A 20729-nucleotide genomic window follows, 5' to 3' on the forward strand; every position below is an offset into this window, starting at 1 on the left:
CCTCCCCTGCCCGCCTGTCACTCCAGCTCATGGCACCTTGGGTAAAAAGGAGTTGTCGTCATGGCAACGGTTATTCACCACATGGAACCTGACATTTGTGGTTGCCGTGGTAACCGGCTCTTCAGGGCATTCCCTCCTCTGTGCACAAAAGAGATGGTTTTGATATGATCTGTGCAGAATGGGGCGGGGGGGGGGCCAGGAGAGACCCCCACACACAGCTTCCCAGCAACCCACCGCGGTCAGCTGTGGTCTGAGCCCCCTTCTCCCCGCCGGGCACATCCTGGAGGGATGTCTTGCCAGGTCCAGCAAGGCAGTGCGCCTCCCCCAAACCAGCCCCAGCCACGGCTTCCACAGTGCCACGGGGAGGGTGGGGGGGCAGGCCATGTCTCAGACCCCAGAGGCAGGTCAGACCCCCAGCTGCCGGTGATGGAGCAAGCGTGGATTGACTCCTCGGAGCCCCCGCGCCATCCCCTGCCGACTGCCACGCAGCCACGGGCTTGTCTCATCCTCAGCCCGGGACACCGGTGGCACCTGCTTTTGCTGGTACAGGGCTGCAGCCACAGCCAGCCTGACCACGAGACACACGGGGGCCCCCCACACCTCTGCACAGGTGCTCATAAGCTCTAGGGAGTTGCAACAGCCACGCTTCCTGCTTCCATCCTCTCCCGCCAGCCCGGTCCCGTGGTGCAGCAGTGAAGAGGGGGCCTGGTAACCTGGCTTCCCCTCCGCTGCAATAGAAGACGTGGGTGGAGATGGAGAAGGCCGAGAGCCTCTCCGAGCAGCCGGAGAGCTTAATGCTTCCAGCATGCACCACATTCGTGGCAGAAGTCCCCTGGCAGACCTAGACATCAGGGCCTCCGTAGGGACTTCCACCACTGCCAATCAAAGGAATAACCCACGCTTCAGCCTAGCACTCACATCACAGCCCTTGGCAATGATGGGTGAGCATCACTAACCCCATTTTACAGAGGGACACACCGAGGCCTAGTGCTGGGGGGTGACTTGGCCACCCAGTGAGAAGGGCAAGAGCTAGGAGGACAAAAGCTCTGTCATTCTGCAGCTGCCGTGTCCCGCTGCGTTGGGGAACATCCGTGTGCACATGTCAAGGCCCACAGATATGGGCAGCCAGGTTCATTTATGCTCCACTGGGTGCAGAGGCCTGTGCACGCAAGCAGTGCAGACATCATGCATGCAGAGAAGCACACAGGTATGCCGTGTGTACGCCTGGGCACGAATGCAGGAACCACCCAGGCACACAGATGTATGCCCACATGCTCATGCCACACACCCGTGCACATGCATGTCCTGTGCATGCACACACATCGCTCTGGGGACTTCTGCTAATGATTTATGAAGTTGAGCCCGCCTGGCTGCTCAAGCTTGATTTTCCTCATTAAATTATTTAGATGAGCATTAAAAATTAACCTATTTGTTCATTTCTGAAGACTCTCACATTAACATTTCGCACATGCTGCTGGGCCAGCGAGGGCCGCACCCCCTGGCAAACCCCCTAAGGCACCTCGCCAAGTACCCTACCTGGCATGACTGGCAGGCAGCGATGGCATTGCCATGGCCGGCTAGCTTGCTCCCAGGGCCGGGACATTGCTCGGTCTATTGGTCTCTTCAGTCCATCTCACAGGCATGGATGTGAGTGTGGGTGCTTCACTTCCAAATCACTATCACCCTCACTTTCTTTGCTCCCGACCCTTTCTCAAGACGCGTATCCTTGCCCAGCAAGGAGAGGCCTGCTGGATGCTGGCAGGAGCCAAGTGCCATCAGGCCCTTTCCAGGCCCGGGCGGCAGACGGGGGCCTTTACATGGTGGGTGAATAAGTGGCAATATGAGCTGCTCCCCACATGCACGTGCCCTTTGCCGGGTTTGTGATGCAAGAAGCTCCTTTGGGAAGGGACTTGGCTGCCTCTCTGAGCCATTTCTGCTGCTTTGCTGGCTGGGATTGCAGATGCCCAGCATGAAACCTTGGCCTCCCCAACAGCAGTGGGAGAATGGACATTGACTCCAAAGAAGTCTGATGTCCCCTTGGGGGTCCCTCACTGCCTGTCCAAGAGCAAACCCTGCCAAAGTCCCATGGAGCATGGGCCCGCATGCAAAGGATCTTGTCCCCAGCAGCGAGCAAGAGGCTGAGCATTTGCCACTCAAAGGCATCATTGCTTTCTTGGGGGTGAGCAGCCCCCCAAAGCTGCCTTCTCCCACTGAGACAGGAGCCATCCCTGCCTGCCTCCTGCGCCTTCGTGGTGGAAACCCCCGGGCTGCAGAGCGGGAGGAAGGGAGGGAGGGAGCCAGGCCCCAGGGGCCAGGAGGGCTTGTTCTCTATTAATTAAGCGTAAGTGATGTAGAACGGCCCCTCTGGTGCGACCCGGGTAACCCGGTAGTGTTAAGTGGGTCAGAGGCAGACAAGGGTGTTTGCGCATGCACTTGCACGCAGGCACACATGCGCCACGGGCGCTGGCTCCTGGGAGACCAGCTTCGGGAGGAACGAAGAGCGTTCGGAGACCCAGCCAGCAGCCAGCGTAGCTTGGTCGCGCCTGGCTGGCGGAGAATACCCTGCCCATCTGCCCAGAGCCCTGCTTCGCAGCCCAACAAAATGCCCAAGGCTGGGAACCCACTTGCCTGGGAGGTGGCTCCAGTGGGGCCACCAAAGAACTGCACCCCGGCTGTGAGCTCTCCATCCTTGGAAGTTTTTAAGATCCAGCTAGACAAAGCCTCTGCTGGGATGATGTAGCTGGGGCTGGTTCTGCTTGGAGTAGGAGGTTGGACTAGATGTGACCTCCTGAGGTCCCTGCCCAACAAAATTTTCCATGATTTCTATGATGGAGGGTGGAGAGGCAGGGCACAAGCATGGTTTATCAGTCCTGACTGGCCCCAGGGGTGTGAGCAGAGATCATTCTGCCCTTGGCCCCTCCTCTGAAGCCATCAGCCAGGCTGCCAGTTCAGCCCTGAGCTCTTCTCTGGTCCCTCCAGGAGTATTCAACAATGTTCCCTCCCAGCCCCATCTCTTCCTGCTACAGGAAAGTATCATCACCCCATTTTACAGAGGGGGCACCTGAGGCACGGGACATGCCCCAGGTCCCTGCAGCAGAACCAGCCACAGACCCCAGGAGTCCTGGCTGCCGGCCTCTTGCTCTGGCTGCTCGACCAGGCCTCGCTCCACCCTACACGACGACTGGCAGGAGACAGCCCAGAAGGGAGTGTTGCTCTTTGGGGACTGGCAGATCAAGACTCAGAGTGGCCTGTGCTGCTCAGTGAAAGTAGCTGGTTAAGACGCAGCCGAACGAGCCTTTGGCCGGAAGATGCCCCAAGGAGGTCTGAAGCCAGACCCTCTCTCGAGCCATCTCCTGGGGCACCCAAAATAGATCACTCAGGGGTACCAGGTCCAGGATCAGCCGTGTCCCGAGTCCCCTGAGCTCCCTCAACATTTCCTGCGCTGCTGGTATTTGAAGTTTGGGACATTCTCCAAACCCAGATCTCAGCAGGGATGACAAATCCCCACTGCAGCACCCGGTCTCAGATGCAACACGGGGTGGTGGTCCTTTGCTCCAGGCTCTTCTGGTCCTGATACCTTAGTGGAAAAGTCCTTTTGGCCCCTGACCTCAGCTGGAGTCTTCAGAGGTAGCAGCCTGGATCGTCCCCGATCTTCTGACTGTTGGAGTGTATAAAGGTCACCCCCACCATGGGGATCGAGGGGAGAAGAGCTGTTGGGGTCAGCACCTGCACTTGGCAGCACTGCAGCAGGGAAGAGCTCTTGCATCCACTTTGGGGCTTGACATGCCCCCGGCTCTCGCTCGACAGGAGCGAGGCACTGGGTGATGGGAGATCTGGGGCCAAGGTATTACCTCCACATCCAAGCCTCCTGCAGGTAGTCAGGAAAGGGTTTTTTTGGTTTTTTTTGATGAAATGCCCAGCACAGCAGCTTCCTGCAGGAGGTTTCTCAGCTCTCCCCCTCCGCAGCCACCCACCCATTGCCCACATCCCACAGGTGCAACACTTATTGCCAGGAGTCACCCCCACGTCCTATCCTAGCAGCACCAAAGAGAGCTGGGGATGCTCCTTCGAGATGTGCCAGGGACGGATGGCGGGAACCAAGCTAGCCCCGCGTGGCATCCCATTTCCCTCTGCCGGCTGACGAAGAACAAGCCCGTCGCCTGCACCAATTCCTTGCTTTAATTCAGGAAATCTGAAAGCCCCCTGAGCTCCTGCCTGGATGACCGGCCCAGCCCCAGCTCTCCTTGCTGCTCCGGTCTATCAAGCATCACCGTCCGGAGCCCAGATGCCCAGTCTCAGGGATGGGCACGGACAGCTTTGAGGCAAAAGGGCAGGAGGGGCTTTTGCCAAGGCTGGGAGGGAAATCTCCGCTCTCTCAGCAAGGACCACGCCATGCGAGGAAATTCGGTGGAGGTACCCGACGTTCTCCGAAGAGCTCAGCCGGAAGGGCTGGGAGATGCAGCCGCACCTGTTACGTGGTTTCCTCCCCCGCCCCCACTGCGACTTAATTACAGTGATTGGGGAGAGGGGTCTCTGCTAATTTAATGTTCTTTTGTGGTTGAGAAACAGGAGGCCGGTGGTTGTGTGCCTCAGAACTAGGCTGTGATGGGGACCTCTCCACCCAGGGCTCTCCATACAGGCCTTAATTAACTCCCAGTTCCCATGGCAACCGCTAACAGTGCCGCTCACTTCCTGACAGCCAGGCTGCTGCAGCTTCTGGTTCAGAGCGATGCAAACACAGAGATAGAAAAAAACCTCCTGTGACAACAACACGCAAGGGGGGGCAGGTAAAAATAAATAAATAAATAAAAACCTGGGCCATAGGAAATGCCCTGCCAGGGCCCAACCTTGGCACGTGCACGCTCAGGCGGGGGGCCGCAGCACCTGCGCGTGCATGCACCAGGCTGGGCAGCAGCACACGGCTGGGAAGCGTGTCACCGCGGTTGGCAGCGTGGGCGTCTTTGGAGAGGAACGCGCGTGGGGCGCGTTCGCACGCGTGGGCGTGAGGCTGCCGGCATCTGGGGGCCGCACCTACGCTCTGTGCCGCGGGGAAGCATGAGCGCGTGGGGAGCCGCGAGGGCCGGGCCCCGGAGCTCCCGCTCATGCACCCGCGTGGAGGGCATGTGCGCACTTCCGGGCCGCGCAGGAGAGCTTCTGTCTGTCTTTTGCTCCAGGTATCTCTGCCACCCCCCGTGCCCAGGTTACCAATGCAGCCAGCGGAGAAGGGGGTGGCCATGCCTGCTCGCTCTGGACCTCCCTTGGATCCAGTGTCCTCGTGCCATGGGGCTGCCCTAGCACGCTCCCTGCATCCTCTGCCTTTCTGCTGATGCATCTCACCTGGCATCTGATCTTTCCGAGCCCAGGGATGGGGACAGCAGAAGGCAGCACAGGCTTCCCCCCACCTCTGCCCTGCCACCAGGTCGACAGGATCATCTGCAGAACCCCCCAGCAGTCCAGTCTCACCTCCCACCCCCGAGGAGCTCAGCAGGACGTGCATGGAGGGGGGCAGCTGTGGAGCTACTGATCCCCGCCAGCCCCAGAAGTTACCAACTCCTCACCCCGTCCCCGAGCCACCAGCTCCTCCTGGATCTCTGCTAAGCTGGGTGCATCGTAGCCCTGAAAGAGAGGCCTAGTTTTGCTCTCTCCCCGTGGGGTGAGACCGGGAAGGAGGGGTGAAGCCGACCCCTTGTCCCTGCCCTGCAGCACTGCTGCTGCATCGCTGCCTGCCTCCTCGTGCCCATCTGCAGCAGCTGGCTCTGCTGCCTCTCACCCCCTGGTGCATGCCTGGGATCTTTCTGCGGCTCCTGGTAATTTTCCGGCCCCATGTTCCTTGTCCTTGCCGTGGTCATGAGTTTCCCCCACGTCTCTGTAACCCCACCGCTGCTCTGAAACCCGCCCCGGTTCCCAATCCGGATCGATACCAATTTCTGCCACTTACTTGTCTATCTTTCAGCAAGGCCCTGCTTTGTTCTGCATAGAAATAAAACTGTAACTGTACCTTGCCAGGAGAGCCACGCTTTCCCCCTCCCCTTCCCCTCTTCTTCTTCAGGAGCAATTTTATGCAATTTGCAACTGTCTGGCTGCAAATGAAAAGAGACACAAAGCGTTTCTGCGAAATATTGAAAAGCTGGCTCCTTTTCCTTCAAATTTCACTTAGTGAGAGGCTTTAACTTGGGCGTGTGATCACTGCATGTCATTAATAACCTCTCCGGTTCCTTTCAGAAGCCCGGGCACAGTTGCAAAATAAAAGGCATGGGTTATTGAGATATAATATCACCTCAACCAGCCAGGGATAAGCGCTCCGGGGAGCAGGGAGGTGGGGGGATGTGCATTGCTCCTACATGTGGGCCGGCACCGGAGGAGTTCGGTAGCTTCGGGAGGTGGCTTCAGGGCTGGATTCTCTGCTGCTCGGATCCAAAGCTCCCATCTCCTTCGGGTGCTAGAGAGATGCTGCTGGACCACCGCTACCCTGGCCAGCAAGCTGCTCGTGGAAAGGGAATGGAGCTGCTGCCCATTTCTATCTTTGCATGATCTTGGGCTTTGCAGGAAAGATTCCCTCTTGGCTCTTTGGTTTCTCTGTTGGGGATGAGGACCAGGAAGTCGACAGCCTACCCTTGCAGGGCAGTGCCAGCCACTGCTGCACTGACCTGGTGGAGATGGCAGGTGGATGGAGCATGAGCCTCACCCACCCTGTCAAGAAGGGGGTAGGCGTACGTCCGCAGCTGCTGTGTCTGAGGGCTCTGGGGCCAGGATTAGCCGTCGCGATCTCCGTCCCGCTCCATGCACTCCAGACCCCGAATGCAACCAGGGGCCTCTTCGCCCTTTTATTAACAGATGACTCCATCTGAGCTAATCAGCCCACCACTGCTTCCTCCAGCACCTTACACTGCTTTTCATTGCCCCATGCAGGCCTGGGCTGCCTTAAGCACAAATGCAAATCCTTCAGGAACCCCGTGCCCTGAAAGATGAACTTTTGTCCACCTGCCAGTCCACGCCAGCTAGAGCAGAGATCTCCAAATGGTGCCCTTATCTGGCGGACGGTGTTGGGCTGAGGGGCAACGAGCCCACCCTGGCTAAGCTGGAAGGTGCTCGTTTGAGATTTCAAGAGCCCCAGAGGGAAAGAGAAAACCTGGGTCAGCAAATGTGGTCCTAACAAGACACCATTGCCCTCCAGGGACTGAGATGTCATCACGGTTGGGTCACTCAAGGCAGGAGGGTCTGTAAGATGCTACCCCGTTGAGCCAAAGACAAGCCAGGAAATGGGGCTGAACTTTATCTGCCTTGAAAGGGTTGCATTTCTCTTGTGCAATCAGACTGGCTGCCAGGGCGTTATACTGGAGAGGCAGTGGGCTGGAGCCCCCAGGTCACGCTGCCAATTCCCTTTTGCATCCAACTTTTGTCGAGCCCCCAGACCAGGCTGAGAAACCCACAGGTCCTTACCCATGGTCGTGAACCCCCACAATTTCTCTCTGCGCTGACATAGCCAATGCAGAGGAAGAGGGAAACAATAAATGGCACCCGTGGTGGCTGCTTTTGAGAGACGGGCAGTGATCCCCTGCAAAATGCAGCAAAGCCAACACACTCACGCTAATAAATGCCCATCGGATGATAAAAATCCAGCCACAATCTGGCCTGTAACCAGAAACCTCTGGAGGGGAAAGGCACCCTTGTTCCTTCTCAGTCACTTATATGATCCCAGCCTCTCTCTTTCAACACAGCAGCTGGTGGCCCTGGGCACAGGGTCAGGTTCAAGGTACCCTACACAGACGCTATGAGCCATGCTAGCTTGAGATGCAGAGAGGACCTTTTCCTCTTTACTGCAGCCACCATTTGCAATGCCAGTCATGAGCAACAGGCAGCAAAAGGGGCAGCGTCTTGGTCCCACGACACAAGGACAAAAGCCCTGAGCCCCAGGGGACGGCTGTTACCATGTCCACACGGCCACGTCTCATGTCCGCTGTGCAAAGCTTCTGGATGAGTTGTTGGTTTAGGGTATTGTGTTTTAATGCCCCGCTGTTGAAAGCACCAGGGCAGGAGCCCGCATTCATCCGAACGATTGCTCTACCCCACCGAGACACGGTGCAATCTTCCGGCTGGGTCAAGATGTCTGGATTAGGAGGCGGAGAAGCCAATGTGCTCTCCGTGGACCATCCTAATCCCTGGTTTCTATGCTGACAATCTGCGAGCGGTGCATGTTGAGAGGCACCTAACTCCTCCGGCCCCAAACAACAAAGGCTTCTGCCCGCTGGCATGGCTGAGTTGCTTCACAACAAAGTGAGGGGGTAACATTTCTCCAAAGTGCCTAAGTCCTGCTGGCTTCCCAGAGCAGACTCCCCCAAGCTGCCTCATGCCTCTGGAAGCCTGTACTTCCTTCTCCGGCGCAGCCCGGCCCATCCCCAAAGACAATTAAGTCAAATGAGATTCAAGCAGCTCTTTCTCTGCACTCTCCTCCATGCCCTAAAATAACCTGGACCAGCCACTGCCAAGACAGGCGAAGGCAGCTTCCCAAAGAGCCTCCATTAGGCTGTAATTAAATCACGTGTGCCTTCCTGCCCTGAAAAGCAAACACCAGCCCATGCAGAAAATGAGCAGCACAAAGCAGGGGGCTGGGTGGCAGTTAGGGAAGGCTTTGGGGCCAGAAGGGGTCAAAGAGGGCAGGCGGTTAAGGATGGTGTTAAAAATTACTCTAGCTCTCTGTGAGCTCCTAAGTCCCTGAGTCCTCCCCCTGGCTTGCTCAGACCCCAGGTGCAGAGAGGATGCAAGCCCAGCCTTGCTCCTCCTGCCACCAGGCAATGGGCTGGCACAGGGAACAACCTCCTTGATGGGGCCAGTCTGGACCATTGCCCTGCAGGGCCAAGCCCCGGTCAGGAATGGCGCTTGCAGCCATTTGGGGGCTACGAGGAGACATGCAAGGGACAGGCGCTGCTGTGCAAAGAAGTCCTGGGCCTTTGGGGAGAGGTCTCAGCCTCTTGCATTGGGATGATAGGAAAGTCGGGCGGGAAGGGACCTCGTGAGGTCCCAGTCTCATCCAGCCCCCTACTTCAGGTAGGGTCATCCCCGACTAAAACCAGCCCAGACAAGTGTCCATCCAAATTCTCAGGGCCACTTTTTCCAATGCTTGACCACCCTCGCGGTCAGGAAATTCCTCCTCTCCAACCTCAAATTTCCTCCCTGAAGCTTAAGGCCCACTGCTCCTCATCCTGTCCCAAGGCCCCGGAGAAAAGTCCATCTCCATGCTCTGTAATCGCCCTTCAGGTATCTCAAATCCCCCCTTGGTCTTCTTTTCTCTAGACCAAATCACCCTACTTCTTCCAACGTGTCCTCATAAGCTTAATTTCCTCACGTCTCTACTTTCATTGCTCTGCACTTGCAACTCTCCAATCTGTCCACATCCTTCTTGAAGTCCCCAAAACTGGACACAGGACTCCAGGTGAGGCCTCCCCAGGGCTGAATAGAGGGGAATCATCCCTTCCCTTGACCTGCAAGTGACTCTCCCGTGTATACAACCCAGGAAGCCTGTTGGCCTTTGACAACAAGAGCACACTCTTGGCTCATATTCAGCTTTTGGTCTACTGCAGCCTCCTGGGCCTTCTCTGTAGTGCTGCAGTCAGCCACTCATCCCCCACTCCCCCAATCTACGCGTGTGATTATTTCGTCCCAAGTGCAGAATGTTGCACTTGTCCTGGTTGAACTTCATCTGATCGATTGAGGAACATTTCTCCAGTATATCCGGGTCGGTCTGGATCCTAACCCTGCCCTTCTGGAGTGCCTGCAACTCCACCCAGCGTGGTGCCACCCGCAAATTTGCCAAGCATGCGCTCCACCCCATCCAATCATCTAAATCATTAATGTAGATATTAAATGATACCGGACCCTGGGGAACCCCACTTGATACCCCTTCCAGCTCTAGCCATTGCCCCATTGATGACTACTTATTGAGCACAATGTTCTGTCACTTCCCCAACCAGGGCTGCCGCCCTAGAGACAGTACCAGCCTCCTGGGCTACATCTCCTACCTGTCAGATTGCTGGGAGCAAGGCGATGGGGGTAAACAGCACTGGAGCCCATTTTACAGACAGAGGAACTGAAGCCCAGAGCAGCAAAGTAATGTGTTTGAGGACACGCAGCCACGCTGGCAAGCCCAGGAACAGACTCCACAGGTTTGGCCCCCGTTCCCTGCTCCAACCAGCCTCTTGGGTGCGTGGTCCCGGCCCAAACCGACAAACCCACAGAGCATCATTCGTTCCCCGTCGGGGCTTACCCCTGGCAAAGTCTTCTGTTCGTGGAGCGCAGTCTGGGCTTTGATGGCAGAGTCTCTGGCACAGTACGTGAGAAACGCGCAGCCTGCGGGGGAGACAGCAAACGCCAAATTAGATGCACAAGGGCCAGCTCACCTCCTCCCCATGTAGCCGCAATGGCAGCATGCATCTCTGGTCCCTAGGCTATGGGACTTCCCCATCCTCCACCCAGCTCGCGGCCCGCTGCTCCAAGCCCCCGGACTGAGCACGGAGAAGAGCAGGGCAGAGGCAGTGCTGCTGTCAGGCCTAGGTTTTTATTTAACATCTTTATTCATTACCTGCAATGAAGGGGGGGCGAAGGCTTGTTAATGAGAAGCACAGATGTTGCTAAATCGGGCCGTGCTGTGAACTCCAGGGAAGAAGCACTCCAAAGGAGCAACACAGCAGGACCAAGGGACCCAATCCAAAGCCCACCAGAGCCAAGGCAAAATGCAAATGAATGCATCCGATGGTCGAACTGGCCTGAAAGTCAGGGAAGGAGGCTTGGAAATCAGCAGTAGGGCCAGGAGTTAGATACAAGTGGGCCACAGCCAGACTTTATATTAAGAAGCATCATGTCCCGGGGGAAAGGGAAGGGGATCTCTGGTAGCCAGGATCCCTGGCAAGAACAGCCTCGGTTCTCTGCCCCCTCTCTCTGTCCCACTACCTTGACACACATGCTTGGATGGAAACACTGAGCAACCCAAACAGGAATGCTCCTGAGGCTGTATCAAGCGGTCAAAATACGGGGCAGATCTTGACGGTCTCAATCAAGACTGGACTCTGCCCAAAATCCTGGGGAGAGGTGGGGGTCACCTCTATGGATTTAAAAGGCATCGGGGCAAAGAGGGGAAGAATTATTTAGTCTGCAAAAGAGAAGACCGAGGGGGATTGAATAGCAGCCTTCAACTGCCTGCAGGGGCGTTGCAAAGAGGATGGAGCTGGGCTGTTCCCAGTGGGGGCAACCAGGGCAAGGAGCAATGGGCTCCAGTTGCAGCAAGGGAAGGTTAGGTTGGATATTAAGAAAAAAATTCTCCCTAGGAAAACACTAGAAGAGGTTACCCAAAGAGGTGGTGCAATCTCCATCCTTGGAGGTTTTTAAGACCCAGGTAGACAAAGCCTTGGCTGGGATGATGTAGTTGGGGCTGGTCCTGCTTGGAGCAGGGGGTTGGGCTAAAAGCGACCCTCTGAGATCTCTTCAACCCTCATTGTCTGTGACCATATGAATTGTTTCAAGAATGGAGCAACGGGACAACACCGAGGAACTGGCTGGTTGTGGGGTCGTCTCCGCAGGGAAGGGCAGGGAGCCCAGGACCGCCAGCCCCATGTCACAAGTCTGAGCAGAGAGCTGGGAAAGAGACTCCAGGGCTGGCAGATGCACATTCCTTCCGCCCTTCCCATCCCACTGGCGGCTCGCTGCGGGCCAAATTGTGTCACAACGTGAAGGCAGAGCTGGCCCTCCCGGACACATCTCTGTGCCAGAGCTCTCTGGATGCGCTCGGCCCGGAGAAGGGACCCAATCCCACCGAGCTCACGTGCCTTGCCACCCTTCGCTCTGCTCTCTTGCATTCGGGTGCAAACAATTCCAGCTCGGGTGAGCAAGGCTGGCAGGATTCAGCTCATTCAGTCTCGTATCACAACCCCCTGTTTCTATCCCAACCCGAAGCGAAAAGCACAGGACATTTCCCATTGGAGAGCTCTCTTATCCCCTGCGTGGTCCCAAGACAAAGCCTCCTTCAATACACTGCCTCTGCCAAGTAAATATACCTGACCCTGCAGCTCTTGCTAGAAAAAAAACAGCGTGTGAATATTAAACTTCTCCGACAGGCAATTAAGAGCCTTCATTGCCCAGACAGAGAATGGGAGATGAGATGCACCACGTCGAGACTCTGGCTTCCCAGCTAATATACCTAAATGTCACAGGACTGGGAGAAAGACGGACGTACTTGTCTCAGGCAACGATCAGCCCCTAGCGCAGGATCCTGGACAATCCAGCCACAGCTCTGAGTGCAGGTTCAATTTTCAACAGCGCCAAAGTGATTTGGGAACCCAAGTCCCATTATTAACATGGAGGTAGGTGCTTGGGAGCACAAGCCTTGTGTACAGTGAAGCAGGGGGATGGCACTGAACACACCCCACCCATGTGAATCTGCTGGTGAACCCCAGAACAGCCTCTGTGGTCGGCTGCCAGCTCTGGAGCGGGGGGAGCGTGAGCCCCCTGGATGGGTGGACGTTGTGAGACCGGCTGCCAGTCATTTAAATGCACTTAAATCTTTCACTACAAGCTCACGGGACCTGACATAACTGTTCAGATGGCCCCTGCCTCTTCTCTTGCCTGACATCATTTGTAACACAGCAGCCCCCAGCCCAATGAGCTTACAACCCAATGGGATGAGACAAAGGCCTGGAGGAGACAGAGCAAGGGGCTTGGCTGGGGGCACACAACAGCTGAATCCCAGCCCCTGCCTCCCAGAGGGATGGTAACATGCCACGAGCTGCAGAGCTGGGTTGAATGGAGCATTTCAAAGCTCTCACTGCTGGTCCCGCTCAAGTCAAGGGTGCAATTGCTGCTGGAAGACCAGGATCTAGGCCTGAGTGCATGTCTAAGCAGGGATAAATCGCAGCAGGGAATTCCCTTGAGACACGGTCCCCGTGCTGCTTGCAGCTAGAGATTGGCTGTGCAATGCCCAAACTCCCAAGGGGCTCAGGGACAGGGCGAGCACCCAGGGGCCCGCTGGCTTCAGATCCAGGCTCTGCTCTTCCCCTTGGCACGTGCAACCAGTGTGTGGTTATTTCGCCAGCATTTCACTAGTCAGCACTGGTGAGAGGGGCCTGGAAAATTCAAGCCCTTGTTAATCCACAGGAGACACGCAAGCAGTGCAGAGGACAGAGAAACCTTCCAGCCACTGCCCTACCACTGTGCCCCCACGCCAGATTGGAGGCACGCAGGGGGACAAGACAGCAGTTAAGGGTGGGTGTCTGGGGACGGGGAGCCACACCGGGTTCAAACTCATCCACATCAGCACCAGGCAGACAGTGGCAGAGAGGTTCCCAGCATTCACCTTGCTCAGCGCCGTAGGGATGAGCTACCAAAGGTCCCAATCCCGGCCCCGAACGCTGCAAAGAGAAGCTTGCAGAAGCGCACGCTGGCCCAATCGCGAGCATCAACCCCGGCTGCTCCCACACGAACTCCCCCTCAGCCTTCGTGCAACATTTCCGGCCACATCCACAGACCCCCGAGCACGTTGCAAAGGCTAACTCTAGCAGAGGGACAAAACCGAGCACAAAGATTTCCCACCGTGACCAGCAAATCCAGAGTCCCCGGTGTCCCCCAGCGGATGCAAGGTGCCCACTCCCAAGGCGTCTCTGCCTAAGACAGTGCCTGTGGCACAGCAGTGTTGCAGCCCAATGGTTCACAGACTGAGAGGCTGGATGGGATCATGGAAGATCATCAGGTCCAGTCCCCTTCACTAGGGGAAGGCAGGAAAGACAACGGTCCGGGACAAATGCAAGAGGCAAGTAGTTTTGTGGACGACAGGTTTTATTCCATCAGTTGTACAGATCCTGAAGGAGACTTGGTACCCAAAAACCTGGCTCTCTCTCCCCCCAGCTGTCCAGCAAAAGAGATCACCTGCAAAACACTCGGCTTCTTGCTAAAAAGACATGCTTTCACTACAAAAACCAGCCAGACTCCTGTTGCATTTAAAATCTCCCAGTCTAGGGCATTTTAGGGGAGCCATCGCAGCCAGGAGATGGGGCTGGGTGGGATATTTTCCATGCCAGCTCCCTCCTCTCCCCTGTAATCCAAGCACACTGGAGTTTTTTTTTTTTCTTCTCATCCTGCTGCTCCGGCACAGCATTAAAAAGCTTTTTTTCTCCCCACACGCCCCTGCTCAGAGGGTGAAAGACATCTGTTTGTTCCTCCCCTCCCCCAAGCCTAGGCGAGCATCGCAAGAGAGATATAGGCAGATTTGGCAGCTTTTTCATGCGTGCTTGTGCTGCACGAGACGGATCAAGATGGGGAGTCTCCAAAAACATAAGAACGAGCTCCATGTTATCCAAGGTGAGCGTGCATGAGCAGATCGCCCCGCGGGTCAGGGGTTTCTCTTCCATCGCTGTGGCAGGGAGTAGAAAGCACATTGCTGGACCAGGGCTTCATTGCAGTGATGACTTAACCTGCTCCCCGCCCCCATCCTATGTACCTATTCCTCCCTGCCTGCAAGTCACTGCCGTCCACTTTGCAACCACAGGTGGGAGCAGACTGCTCGGACCAGGCATTCCTTAACTGTGCCCGGCCTCCACCGCTGGGCATGCTCCAAACGGCATCCTGGGTCCAGGCCTGGGGCTATTTTTAATATTGAGCAAAGGAGATTTTAAAAAGCAACTATGTGGCTAAGCAGGCTGCAATCCAATCAGCCCCCGGTAATTCAATGGGGAGGAAATGGCCAAAGAGGAATGGCAAGCGGAGGATTGGAGGCACCGAGGTCAGTGGGAGTTTTGCCAGGAGCTTCAGCAGAAGCAGGATCCAGCCCCGACACCCAGGCGCAGGGTCCTTGTTACCTGCGTGTTCAAATATCCAGTGGCAAATGTAACGCTCACTGCCACGCATGGGGCACAGGGAAGAAGTCTTCCCTGCAGACAGACCAGCAAGGAATGGGGAGCGGAGCATCGCCCCCCTCCCCAGGATGCTCGAAAGGGCTATTACCCAATTCCTTCCCTGTCCTGGCAGTGGCTGTGCTCTCAGTCCCATCTTTGCCTATGCCCTGCTGGAAGGTGGTCTTAGCATCTTGAGTTTTGTGCCTTGTAGTCAGATGCGAGGGTCTGACGTGGGGATTTTGGACCAAACCGTGGCCTGGAAATGCCGGAGCCTGGACCTCATGGTCCAGCAGGCTTCTCCCGGCCCCACGCTCCCAGCTGCCTCTAACCAGATGGTCGTACCCACCCACGTATTGCTGCTCCTCAGACTTGAACCAGATCTTAAGTTCTTCCAGGTGTCAATCCTGCTTTGACTGCACCAATCCTCACCAAAAATACAGGCAGGGATGGGGTCAGGACCTCGCAGCCTCCTCAATGCCTACTTCAGCGGCTCTCAACTCCCTTTGGAAAATGCCAACTCAGAGCTTTTGCTCATTTCTTGACTACAAAAAATAAAAAAATAAAAAAATAAAGCAATTCTCCTCTTGCAAAGGCCTCAGGCAGACTTGACAGAGCAACACGGTTTCAATGGTTCCTATCTAAAATCTCTGAGTTTATCTTGAGAAAGGTGCACAGGCATTTGCGCACCAAACAGTGCTACTATGGCAAGGCACCCTTAAAAGGATCGCGTGGTGTGCCCTGGCTGAGAATCACTGGCCTAGTCACACAGTGACAATCCTCCCTTGTCCTTTGAGAGATTGTCCCCGTTGCAAACTAACTCGTGATTTAATGCCCCGCCACCAGCCATAGGATGCCAGATGCATCGCCCCTCTCACCAATGCCTTTGTTAGACCCATGTCTTCCCCCCTGATGGTGCAACAAAGCCATGGGAAAGCTCATGCAGGGCACGGCAGTTCCTCCACCCCGACTCAGGGACCCCACATGCCTGGGGTTGGCAGGTCTCTCAGGCTCCCGCATGCTTTCTCTGGCCTGACCACCTCCAGATCTGAGAAGAGAACCATCTCCCACCGTCCCCGATCCAAGCCGGGGTGGGATGTGCGAGAAGGTGCGAATGGGTGGGAATTGCTCAATGTGGGATCCCAGGAAACGTTCCCCATCGTTGCTGATGCTAGAGCTACCACGCGGGTGGCAGGGTGAAACCACGGCTCCCACCACATCCCCTCACCTTGCTGAGACCTGGGAGGCAGCGGTGAACGCTGGCGGCTGTGGATCCTTGGACCCCTCTGCTTTTCTCCAACCCCACCTGGGTGGCATCGGTGTTGGAAAGACCAGCAATTCCCCCAGCCCAGCTGGGCTAAGGCAGGCCCGAGTGGAGGGCAGGGAAGAAGATATCCCCAGGTCTGCAAATGTGTTCTCAACAACTCCTCAGTGTCTTAAATTCACCTTCAAAATAGAGAGCTCGGCCAAGCCCCTGCCACTCTTGGCTCTGCACTGGCCCGTTGGGTGGAAGAAGCAGAACACGGCTGCATCCGGACTGTATTTGCCCGTGGCCCACTCACCAGCTGGGATAGCCCCCAAACACCCAGTGGACCGGAGAGACCAGTGAAGCAGCCAGGCACCCTGAGAAAGTGAGAACCATCCCTGGTCCACTCGGCAGTTCTTCCGGGAGCTGGAAGAAGAGGGCAGAGCCAGGCTGCAAGAGCCTCCTGCAGGACCTCTCAGCCTCGGCTGAGATGAAGAAAGAGGGCAGAGGCCACATCCAAGCCGTAGCACGAAGGCGCCCATTAGACGTGGCTGCGCGAGGGTCGATTCATCCTGATCCCATACTTCCCCGGCCGACAGCACCTAGCCGTGCTGGAGCCGCCAGGCACCACGCAAGCAGTAATTAGTTCATTAAACCTCCCAACGAGATAAGGGGGACTTGGCCAGGCGCTGACAGGCGGCTGCGGGTGTTTTGCAGCCTGCAGCCAGGCCCGGGAACTCGGGGCAGAAGGGAGGAGATGGCAAGCAACCAAAAGAGCGAGGGGAAGAATAGAGGCCTGCTGAAGTTAATGCCCCCCACACTTCTCCAGAGCAGGATTGTGGAGGGTTACCAGCCATCGGGACCTCTGTTGTAGACAGGCTCATAACACCATCGCCTTTCCGTGCAGCACCTTCCCGGGCTGTTTCCCGTGCCGAAAGGATCCAGCCTTGTTCAGCTCAGCCCCCCAGGACCCCAGAAAGCAGGAGCCTTGCTGCAAATGGGTGTCTTCAGCCCGGCTCCTGGACCAAGGATGATTGCCCCCAACTGCTCCCATTTCTCTCCGCTTGGATTCAAGAGAGGATGGTGGCCTGCGAGATCCCCGGCATGTCGAGCTGCCACGTTGCTTGGTTATCAGCATGCCCAAGGCCTGAGCAAAGAGCACAGCCGGAGAAGGGGCAGGCAAGGCCGGAGGCTGCCCACTGCAAAGCCACACACCTATTTGCATGCCCACGCCGACACCATCCCTCCTGCCTCTGCTGTACCTCCCCCAGGGTTCAGCTCGGCATCACAGCCTCTCCGCCCTGAGACCACCAGGAAAGTCAGCCAGCAGCAGAAACCCCCTTTTGCCCAGGCCTGGGTCCTTCCAGGCCGAGATCTTTCTTTCCGCTCTCCCCACTCACGCGCTCCCGGCAGCACGTGCTCAACACTCCTCCCCTCTCCTCCCGCGGCAAGTGCAGCTTTAAGACAAATATTGCCATTACCATGCAAATGCATCGGTGATTAACATAAATAGAAAAACTGCATCGTGACTAATGCCGGGGGAACCGGGGCAGCGCCGGCTCCCGTACAGGTTGTTGAGGCATTAGCGCTGAGCCATTAATGCGACTGTAGAAATGTTGCACCAGAGAACGGACACTAATGGGAGGTGGGAAGCTGCCCACGGCTGTGGCGAGTCCGTCAGGTCTCAGAGCAGGAAGGGAAGGAGAAAGTCCCCAGAGAAGGATGAAGGGCCTGGAGGCCAGGGGAGCGATTCAATAGCATTACCCAGGCTTTCTACCGATTGCCGGCTACAAAATCCCAGGCGGTCAGACCCCCAACCTCTCTAGCTGCAGATTTTTGGTGGGCCCGATCCGATGAGAAGACGAGCGTCCTCGATGCCTATATGGAAGTTGGCACGCATTACAGCTTTGCAGCTCGGAAAATTGGCCCCTTGTTTGGAGGAGGTGGGGGGATGTTCTCACTTAAGCCACGTAAAGTGCATTCAACGGGCACCTTCTAAGAGCACACGTCATAATAGAGAAGAGTCATCATCATGAAACCTGTTACTGGGAAAGCAGCCCAAACTTTATCTTGGCATACAGCAGGGCAGGAAGAAGAAACAGAAGCCTAGGAAATAACCGGGTAATAAATGCTGCTGGCAGCCTGGACTTGCAACCCTGCTTCCCTGGAAAGACAACTCAAGAGCTAGGCACCACCCAGGCCTCTCCCCAGATGTCAGCGCCAGCTGGGCCAGGTTTTCTTGCTGCTGGCACCCAGCGTTCAGCAGCCAGTTCGTCGCAAGGAACGGGTGAATGCCGGTGCTGCCCCCCATCCCTGATTTCCACATCCACACGCAGATCCCTGACCTCAGCCTACACCCGCACCCTATATTTAACGTGTCGATTGTAATGAAATGTGCCGTGGATTCACGCTCCCGCCCCATCCACCTCCTTTCTGCCTTTCCAAGCCTGGCTGCCGGCAGATGGTAACAGGTTTGCTCAGAGACACAGGCGCACGCCGGCCCACAAACCGACAACAGGCTGAAAATCGCCAGCGAGAGAGATACGGTCGCAGGGCCAAATTCGTGGGAGATGATCTCCCTGTTCCTCCGGAGTCTATTCAGGTCCTAAGCGGGGATGCACCCCCATCACCTTTCCTGCTGTCACCCTTGGCTCTGTCTGGCTGGTCGCCAGCACGTGGTCCCAGGGACTCTACAATCTTGGGGGTTTCGCTTCTGATTTCCTCTAAACTCACAGGCACCAAATCTACCTCCCACCCCGTGAACAGCACCACGTAAGCATGTCACAGAGCACCCCAGGGCGCCCGGGGCCATCCTACTCGCTGACAGCTTCCATGGTACCTACGGGCTGCCCCTTATCGTCTGGTTTTGGACGTGCCAAGCAAACAGGGCTTCGGCGGCTAGGGCATGTTGGAAGACAGCTCCTTAAATCCCTTCCCAGCCTTTCCAGGGGGGTAAGCTCACCCTTGGGGGCAGGCTTGGCTTCGTTGTGCCCAACGGAGCCGGATTCTCCCAACGCGCTGAGCCCCGAGAGCCTCGGATCTAACAAGCCGCACCCCAAAGGCAGCTAAACGAGCTTCCCCCCAACTTGTTGGCAACCCATGGCGCCTGCAGCGGCTCAGCAAAGCCCTTTATCCACTGGAAACAATGGATTGGCAGATTATGGTGTTTGTCAGGCAGGTTTTAATGCTGCAGCGTTGCCAGAGCCTGGGAGCAGGTCTGAGGCCGCAGTGCCAGGCCCGCGGGGCCTTCCTCTGCTGAGCCCACTGACTCCAACGAGCCTCCACAGCCTCAGCCTGGGCCACCTGCATCCCCCCCCGCAGCCACTGTGTCCCACGTGCCAGCCCCTAGGCCCGGGGAGCTGAATGCAGAGGGGGGTGACATGGCTTTTCCCACTCCCCTGCATTACAGAAAAGACTCGCAGGCTAGGATTTGGGTGGATTGCTACAGCAAGGAGCAGGGGAGCCCTGGGCTCCTTCCCACCCCCCCTCCAGAGGTACCCTGCCTTCAATGCAGGCCCCCCACATCCACTCCCACCCAGACAGGAAGCAGGAGCCAGCAAGAACCCAACTCCCCCCCCATCTACCTGCTTGGCAAAAGCCGACAGCATCCGAACATCCCACCTGCCCTCCCCTCGCCTTGCAGAGACCCCGCAGCGCGGCCCAGCTCATGCCACAGCCCAGAGCTTCCCCACGAGCAGCTTTCTGGCTGCGTGGGAAACGGATCTGAAGCAGGCGCCAGCTCCCCAGCCCCATGCCCGCTCTTGCCACCTCCACGCAGAGACATTTCACAGCGCCTGGCCAGTGAGGCGCCGTGATGCCATGCCGCTAATTGCCGCCAGCCGCACAGGTTAATTAGTGCCTATGCGAGCAACCTCAGAGCCCCCCCCGCCTGCTTCCAGCAGGACCGAATGCGACCGCCTTCCATGGCAACGGTGCCCGATGGCTACGGCTCCTCGCTGCAACCCTCGGGCTGTGTGCAGGCGCGCGCAAGGGGCTTCTGTCCTTCTCCGAGCATCGCCCAAGCCCAGCTGCGGGGCAGGGGGGAGCTACAAGGCACCCTGGGGACAGCAGGAGGACCCCCAAGGGGGGCGGGGGGGGCATCCTGGTGTCTCCGATCCCATTGCTCTGCCCTGTCTTGGGAGATCTCACGTGTGGCACCTGGGGCAAGGGAGCTGGGGACCCCACGGGCCCTTCGAGAGCACCCCGGGGCAATGCTGTGGTGGGGGCTGGAGGGGGGTGAAGTGCCCGGGTGGAACCGAGCTTGAAAGGCAGCGGGCTGGGGTCTGCTGGGCAGGGCCCGGGGCAGGGGCAGGGGCAAGGAGCCGGGGGTAGGAGCTAGGGGCAGGGAGCTGAGGGGCAGAGGCAGGGGCGGCGCTCACCCTTGTGCATGCCGGTGTAGCGGTCCTTGAGCACGGTGAGCTCGTAGATCTTGCCGAACTGCTCGAAGAGGGGCTTGAGGTCGCGCTCCTCCAGGTTGCGGGGGATCTGCCCCACGAAGAGCTTGATGGCATCCAGGTCCTTCATGCTGTCCGGCTGCGGCGCGGGGGGCTCGGAGCTGCCGCCGCTGCCGCTCATGGGGGCGGCTCGGGGCTGCAGGAGCTGCGGCTGCGGCT

At 57.3% G+C, this 20729-nt stretch overlaps 1 protein-coding gene across 6 annotated transcripts in view; it reads right to left on the bottom strand.

Annotated features, from left to right (window-relative positions):
• CELF5 (CUGBP, Elav-like family member 5) overlaps positions 1 to 20729 on the bottom strand; it is a 54953-nt gene extending 34224 nt beyond the window's left edge. For all 6 annotated transcript variants that reach the window (XM_019513477.1, XM_019513474.1, XM_019513479.1 and 3 more), the window contains exons 1-2: positions 20496 to 20729; positions 10262 to 10344 (exon numbers count right to left, since the gene is read on the bottom strand). In XM_019513477.1, the coding sequence (XP_019369022.1) occupies positions 10262 to 10344; positions 20496 to 20691 (279 nt within the window). In that variant the 5' untranslated portion in view covers positions 20692 to 20729. The remainder of the gene's footprint in view (positions 1 to 10261; positions 10345 to 20495) is intronic.

The sequence above is a fragment of the Gavialis gangeticus genome, unplaced genomic scaffold, assembly GCF_001723915.1.
Source record: "Gavialis gangeticus isolate Ggan-Ray unplaced genomic scaffold, GavGan_comp1, whole genome shotgun sequence".
Classification (NCBI taxonomy): domain Eukaryota; kingdom Metazoa; phylum Chordata; order Crocodylia; family Gavialidae; genus Gavialis; species Gavialis gangeticus.